Source organism: Lycium barbarum, chromosome 11 (assembly GCF_019175385.1).
Source record: "Lycium barbarum isolate Lr01 chromosome 11, ASM1917538v2, whole genome shotgun sequence".
NCBI classification, from domain to species: domain Eukaryota; kingdom Viridiplantae; phylum Streptophyta; class Magnoliopsida; order Solanales; family Solanaceae; genus Lycium; species Lycium barbarum.
In genome coordinates this window covers 9,318,311-9,326,629 of record NC_083347.1, presented here as the reverse complement: position 1 = coordinate 9,326,629, position 8,319 = coordinate 9,318,311, and the positions used below count along the sequence as shown (strand labels likewise).

Genomic DNA, 8,319 nt, shown 5'->3' with positions numbered 1-8,319 from the left:
ATGAACAACTCACCTCATAACTAGCTACAAAAACATTATTACTTATGCATAATTTTAAAACATAAATAATTTACTCTTAACCAGCTATCAAACGACCTCTAAGATTTTAATTGTTCGCTCACTTAATATGATATCAAGATTGACAGAGGTCTTGGATTTGCGTTTTTTCATTACCCACCAGTTCAATATTATTGGGTAACACTCACAAATAATTACTTTAATCTATGTAATCAAAACAAATAATTATTGTTATGAATATGTCTAGGAGTTTTACTTATAACATTTGAAACTACATAGTAAATATTTTTTTCAAAAATAGGGCTGACAATGGCAGGTGGACACTATTTCTGAATATTTTCCATGCATGAACCAATAAAAAGTCCAATCATACACGTGAAGAAAAGTTTAAATCATGAGAATTGGCTTAGGCCTGTTTGGATGTGATTTTTTTTCTTGTAAACGAAGTTTTTAAAAATATTCTTTGCTCATTTAGAAAGATTTTTTGGTTAGTTTCAAATTTGAAAAATTGGACAAAACTTCAATTTTTTTTCAATTGAAATGCAATACTTAACTCAACTTCAAATATTATTTTCTATCAAATATCACTCAATTCATATCAAAATACCTGCTAATTTTAAAATCTAAAAGTACTTACTAGGAGTTTTATGGTAAAATTACAAAGTGGGAAATGTCCAAATAGTCCAAAATAGTAGGTAAGCCATAACAAAAGAAGTCGGTTGATCCATTGGCTCTCCATCATGCTTCACTCTCATCAGTCATCTCGAATCTTTCCTCTCCTGTTTTTAATTATTTTTACTAACACAATATCAAATGAACTTTGTTTTTTTCACGGTAACATGGCTTGTATAGTTGGAGAAATTAATTTATGTACTATTATTTTATATAGGAATTAATTATGCAGAATTTAGTTATCCCATTTTCTATTCTGCAAAAATAATATACATATTTTCTTATAACTTATACATATACTAGTTATTTTTCAAATAAAATTTGGAAAAAGTGTTTTTCTTATCAAAATGTGAAAAAACTATTTTTTAATAAAATTTTGAAAAAATTAATTTTTTTTTAAAAATGTTGAAAGCCTATTTTTTAAAACTAAATGTGAAAAACTAGATTTATTTTCATATTTTAAGGAAATATAGATTTTTAAGAAAAATTAAGTTTTCCCCTTTTTAATATTTCTCACTCTCTTTGAACACACTCTCCTTGCCATGTCAGCGTTTAGGGGAGGTAATTATTCCTTTTTAAATAAGTTTAGAAAGGTAATAGGACTTAAGAAAAAATAAGATGTGTTATAATAACTTCGGATATAGTTCAAGAGGTAACAGTGTCGTATCCCTTAAAAATATGAAAACATTAAAGCACATTAATTGGGAAGAGAAAAAAGGGACACAAAAAGTCAAAAAATGAACAGAAAAAAGGGACACAAAAACGTGGGGGGAGCCTCTCTACTATAGACCACGTGATGAATGCGATAACCTACAGACTTTTATAGTTAGGCCATCCAGAAAAATCTCGAATAATTACCGAGTTTGAGGTACCTCCCTTTGTCCCAGTAATAATATTTTTTATATAACTATAGTTTGTTTAGCCAACTTTCTAAAATTAATTTATTTTGAGAAGGATTTTTTTAAGAGTGCTTTTAAAAAACGTACTTTTAACGAAAAGTAATTTGTGTTTGTCAATTAATTTTAAAAACACTTTTGAATAATAATTAATATTTGACTAAGCTTTTAAAAAGTGCTTATATTTTTCGCAAAAACACTTTTGGACATAAATTATTTTTTTAGTTTCTCCTACTTTCCATAAACACTTATTTTCTCCCATAAGCTTGACCAAATCTTTTTTTTTTTTTAGAATAAACACTTATTAGAAAAAATAATCACTTATAGGAAAAAATAAGCTTGACCAAACAAGCTATTAGTCCCAAAAAAGATATCGTTACATATGTAATACTAACAATTTAATATTAAATTTCTCATTTTATACTTAATAAAATAATTTATAGTCACATAAACTTTTATAATTTATTTTAGATCATTAATTTTATTAAAAAATCCTTAAATTTTGTGCTCAATCTAATATGTTCGCAAAAAATTGGGAAGGACAGAGTATCTTAAAACGCCCCCAATGACAACAGCACCGCTTGTACACAAAAAGGCGAAAAATGAAGGCTTCCAATGATCCAAGTGCCTATATATAGGACGTGTATGTACAAGTAAGTACAAATCAATATTAGCACCTGTGAAAATTTTTAAAAAATCTTCTTATTTCTTCTCACGCTTGCATTTCATACAGTATAACAATGGCTAACAATGAGGTAATTCTATTGGATTTCTGGCCTAGCATGTTTGGCATGAGGCTAAGGATTGCACTAGCTGAAAAAGAGATAAAATATGAGAACAAAGAACAGGACTTGTGGAACAAAAGCCCGTTGCTTTTACAGATGAACCCTATCTACAAAAAAGTACCAGTTTTGATTCACAATGGAAAGCCCATATGCGAGTCTATTATTGGAGTTGAGTACATTGATGAAGTGTGGAAGGATAAAGCTCCTTTACTCCCTTCTGATCCTTATGAGAGAGCACAAGCTAGGTTCTGGGCTGACTATATTGACAAGAAGGTAACTTCATAGCCTTTCCTCTTTTTTCCCATACTTTAATTAGGATTCTTTAGCCGATCCGAACTAATTTGAGTTGAAGTTGTGTTGTTAGAGTTTCACATTAATGTTATATTTTCTTGTAGTCTTGATCAATCGTGACCTAATGAGTTAGCTTTTGGGGTTAAATTAGGTCAACGTTGATTTGTGTTATCAGAGTAAAGACTCATTTTTATTTTTGTATACCCAATGTTGGCAGTTGAGTCAACCCTTCCTTTGGTTGGTACATGGGCTGCCAAAAGCTAATTCTACACTGTACCTAATGATGGTAAAAATACACCCGCATTCAGTGTTTATACAGAGCCAATGAATACATAACATGTCTTAACACGCACTCCTATTGCTAAATTATATTGTAGTTAATTAATAAACATCCTAACCTTAATGTTTGACTTTACCATATGGTAAAATAGTATGGTTTGGTGCAAATATTGATAGGGGTATGTTTTTACCCTTATTATATTGTTCATGCTCCATATGTTCACTTTTACATCTTCATGCTCCATATGTACACTTTTACATGCGGGGTGTTAAGGTTTCACATTAATTGAAGAAATGGATTATTGTCTGATTATAACATTAGTTGACGAAGTGGAATATTGTCTGGTTATATAGCTTGGTTAATCCTCACTTCATATGCTAGGTTTTGCTAATGTGTAACTTGTAAGGTCCATTTTCTTAACATGGACTAACTTGGATTTTTATCTTAGTTTTTGTGGAAGCAAGTGATAACCCTTTTCTTATTCTGGATTTGTTGAAATTTTCAGTTGTATGATTCTGCAAGGAAGATATGGGCAACAAAAGGAGAAGAACAGGAGGCAGGTAAGAAAGATTTCATAGAAGTCCTTAAAGAGCTGGAGGGAGTACTAGGAGACAAGCCTTATTTTGGAGGGGATAACTTTGGTTTTGTGGATATTGCTCTCATTGGGTTCTACACTTGGTTTTATGCCTATGAGACTTATGGTAACTTCAGCACAGAGGCTGAGTGTCCAAAGTTTGTGTCTTGGGCCAAGAGGTGCATGCAGAGGGAGTCTGTTGCCAAGTCTTTGCCCGATCAACATAAGGTCTATGAGTTTATACAATGGTTAAGACAGAAAATTGGAATTGAATAAACATATGCTTACGCAATTATGATGTTTTTCGGAAACAACATCTCACCTCCACGAGGTAGAGGTAAGGTCTTCGTACTCTCTACAGTCCCCAGACCCCACTTGTGGGATTACTGTGTATGTTGTTGTTGTTGTTGTTGTTGTTATGCTTCATAATGTATTTAAAAGGCACTTCATTGTGCTTTCTTGAGTTGAATTTTCAAGATTTGAGAAGTTTGTTTGGTCATAGTGCAAGGTCTAGTTTTACTTATAATAAAGGACTCTTAAGTGTGTCTTGTTTGAGTGTTGTTTTTTGTAGTTTGTGTATGTAACTCTCGAGCTTCTCCTCTTTTGTATTTACTTATTGACAATTGAGTTATTTTACTGTTTCTTGGTTCTTGTTTGTTCTGTTTTTAGTTGTTTGGAAGGGCAGAGGCTATTCTCTACATTTATCTTGTTTCAGTTATGCATCCCATTTAATGGTCAAGTCAAACCAGGCTAAATTTTATGTATGATGTACCAACTAAATTGTAAAGTTGCTGAAGGCCTATTCCACTGTGTTTTAAGAATACAAGTTCCGACTAGGCTGGCTCATAATTAAAACTCTTGTTTGAGTTATGCTAAATCCTCAATCTACAATTCTTTTTTTCTCTGCACTCATCATTTATGATAGGGAGTTAGAAGGGTCTATAGTTTATGCCTGCATAGTACTTCCTTCGTTCCAATTTATGTGATACTTATCGAGTTTCGAGAGTCTATCCAATTCTTTTTTGATAAGTAATGTTATATAAATGAAAAAACGCACTACGTGTGCAAGGTCTCAATTAGATATAGCATGGAATTTACTTTCATTTACAATGGTCATGCTTGTGAGGAAATGAAATACAATTTTGTTGAAGGATTTTTTTTTTTTTTTTTTTGAGTTGGTTTGAGGGGAGGCCTCCATAAGGAAGGTCGCGGGTTCAAACCTCCCCTAATGCCTTCTCAATCTAGGTCGTCGCACGGGATTTACCTAGTGCAGTTTACATCTCCTGTGTGGTTTACGAGCGATTGTACAGGGGCGGATTTACCCAGTGCTCACCATAGAGTGCTCACCTAAAGGGCAGAAGCTATGGGTTTCCCTGGGGGTTCCAAAAAAATACAATTTTATTAAAGGATATAGGTTGCTATGTTTGCCTTAAAAAATTCTATTGTTTCTTTCCATTCAAAATTGTGCACCAAATGACTATGAGAATAGTATTCCAAAGCTTGTGTGTCTATCCTATTGAGACCATCTCTTCTCCAGTTACGTAAGAAATCCAAAATAGAGTGAGGCATCGTCCATGGCATGTCCAATTCAATTTGTTTGATATAATTTGACTTATAATTGAAATTTAAGAAGATAAAGAAATCTTTTAAAATTCTTGGTTATAAATATGCTATAATATTTATCTGCAAATAAGACTTTTAAATGAGTAATTTTAAATATATCATAACATTTATATGATTAAAAAAAATGATAAAACATATAGTACTCTCTCTGTTTCAATTTATTTGTCTTAATTTGACTTGACACAGACTTAAAATAAAGAAGATTTTTTAGTCTTATAGTCTCCAACTAAAGATGTGTTTAATTATTTGTCTGTGGCAGAATTAGAAATTTATAAAAGAGACTAAAAAGTACTAGAGTAGTATAATTGAAATTTGAATCTAAAGTAATTCTTAAACTCCTGTACTGCTACATTATTATTTTCCGTATATCAAAGGATTCAAAATCTTATTTACAATATAACCTAAAGATCTTTTTTGCCGTATGAGTGAACCTAGGGGCGTCAGGGGTTCATTCATATCCATTCTCCCAAAAATTATATTTATGATATATATAAGTTGAAATTATATATATATATATATATATTAAATCCCCTTAATTTCTTCACGTGTCTATTTATTTATATTTTGATTCTCAGTAATAAAAAATCCCCTTAATTTCTTCACGTGTCTATTTATTTATATTTTGAATCTTAGTAATAAAAAAATCGTGACTCCGTCACTATTAAATAATGTGGTTTACTTTGTTTCCTGAGGTAATTCAGTTATTTTAAGCAAAACAAAAAAGAAGAAGCATAATTCAGTTATACTCCTTTCCACACCGAGTATCCTTATTTTCTTTTGAGTCGAGGGTCTTTCGGAAACAGCCTCCTTATATTTTAAGGTGGGGATAAATTCTGCGTACACTTTACCCTCCTCAAACCTCACATTATGGGATTTTACAGGGTATGTTGTTATACTCCTTTCCACACAGAGAAATTGGCAATTCAGAGTTATGGTAGTGGTCCTAATTGCGAAATCGTGTCAAGGATGGGACGTGCATTTTGTATATTTATGGGGGCCATTGAGAAGAATACTAATGCTTGAATAAGATGGCATTTATTGGTACCTTTGGAATTTCCTCCCTCTATCCTAGATGAACACGGCAAAATCGAATTTAGTTTCAAAAAGGAGAAAATATACGTACTTTTTAAAAATTTTAGCATAATTTCGGAGAAGCTTACTCCATCCGGATAAAAAAAAAGTTCACTTAACCATTTGCACACTTTTTAAGAAAATACTAACTCATAAACAAAAATAGATAATTTGACTAAACTACCCCTAATTAAATAGGCATTGGATTGATCATATAACACTTAATAGGGACAAATATGAAAAAATAAGATTAATTTTTTCTTGATTTGCTAAGTGAACTCTTTTTTTTTTATCCAAGAAAAAAGGCTAAGTGGACTCTTTTTTTTATCCTGGGGGAATAATAATCTATTCCCTCTGTCCCAAAATAAGTGTAGCTGTAGCAAAAACAATTGTTCCAAATAACTATCGCTTTAGAAAATCAAAACAAAAAATAATGGTAATTGTTTCCAACTATATTCTTATATTAAAGAATAATTTTTTCTTCATAGTGCTTAATTCTCAAGAAACATCTAATTTAATCTAATAAATAAGAATAACTTAGTAAGCATACCTTCAGGGTCAGCTCAACGTGTGGGCTAAAGCCAAATCTTGATGAGAGGCTCTAACTTTTCTTTTTAAAACAACTTCTTATGTATTTTTATCATGAAGTCTATTTTTCTAACAGGTGCAATCAACATTAGTAACAAATATAATAGGTTTTCTTCCCTCAATTTATATGATACTTTTCACTTTTGAGTCAGTTTGACTAAATTTTAAAGCTAAATTGGATTAGATTGACTCAATATTTTCAAATTAAAATTTACATATTTGAAAAGTACTATGAATTACAACTTTTTTCATATCAATTTGGTTAAAAAATACGTCGTAAAATGTTGGTCATATTTCATACAGTTAAATCTCGGAAAAAAATATCACGTACGGTAGGAGAGAGGGAATTCTTTTTTTAAAGAAAATTAATTCATAAACCTATCATTAGTGAAAATGGTGCCGCCAAAATTTTTGGGGGGCCTAAAGCCATTGCTTTTGGCTGCCTTGCCCTTCGACAGGCACTGCTTACTAATTTTTTTTAATAAGCGCAAAATGAGCTAAAATGATACTTATTTGAAAAAGAAGGAAGTACTCTATGTTATAATTAGATGCATCGCATATGATACTCGTGCAATTCAGATACCAATTATGTATATCACTCCTTTTTCCGACAAAACCTAAACCATGATTTTCTGTAATCAATTTTACCTTTACAAGAATCAAACAAATTGAAGTTTGACTAACATTGAGAAAAGTTCTAAAACAGTCCTTCAATTTGGGCTTAAATTTAAATTATCCCTTTTCTTTGACTTGGAACATTATAGTCCCTATTGAGGACAATATGATGTTTGCGTTAAGATAGACTATCTATATTACATTTTTTTTGGATACATTTTTTTTATCAAATCCTGCGTAAACACGGAAATGCTTCATACACTTAACTGCCCTATTAACATAATTCGAGCCATATGTAATAAGTTCAATGAACCCACGAGAGTAAATTCTTTTGGACTGCTAGATACATTGCCCCCATTATAAAAGTGAACCAGGTTTAACTTGATCACAAAATGGGATGCAGAATTGAAACAAGATAAAGGGTGAGATTAGCCCCTGCTCTTCAAAACAATTAAAAACAGAACAAACAAGAATCAAGAAATAGTGAAATACTCCCTCCGCCATTTTTACTTATCCACTTTACTTATCTAGTATGAAAAATCAATATATATAATTTACCGTTTTTCTCTTTCTTACCAGCATTATTAAGTAGTAATCATTTCCAATTCATTTCCCATTGAGTGAGGTGACTTGTAATAATTAGCGGTGTTATAGTAAAATTACCATTTTAATTATTGCTTCTTAAGGAGTGTGTCAAGTTAAATATGGACAAGCAGGGGCGGACCCATGTGTAAAGTTTGGGTGCTCCGGCACCCATTAAACTTAATCACGGAGTGTATAATTGTATAGAAAATATAAAGGAAACAGATATAAATAGTTAATAGAGCACCCCCGAACTCAAAATTCCTAGGTCCAGCACCCCCGAACTCAAAATCCTGGGTCCGCCTCTGTGGACAAGTAAATATG

The 8,319-nt window shown here is 31.6% G+C and overlaps 1 protein-coding gene across 2 annotated transcripts; it reads left to right on the top strand.

Moving 5' to 3' along the window:
• The first annotated feature begins 2,125 nt into the window (after positions 1-2,125).
• On the top strand, positions 2,126-4,171 carry LOC132619222 (probable glutathione S-transferase parC). 2 transcript variants are annotated; one of them, XM_060334172.1, is made up of 3 exons: positions 2,126-2,239; positions 2,368-2,644; positions 3,448-4,171. In XM_060334172.1, the coding sequence occupies exons 1-3, from the start codon at positions 2,202-2,204 to the stop codon at positions 3,790-3,792; spliced, it is 660 nt and encodes a 219-aa protein (XP_060190155.1). In that variant the 5' UTR covers positions 2,126-2,201; the 3' UTR covers positions 3,793-4,171. The 2 variants fall into 2 exon arrangements, with proteins under 2 accessions (XP_060190155.1, XP_060190154.1); XM_060334171.1 differs by having other exon boundaries at positions 2,132-2,239; positions 2,320-2,644.
• The last annotated feature ends 4,148 nt before the right edge of the window (positions 4,172-8,319 follow it).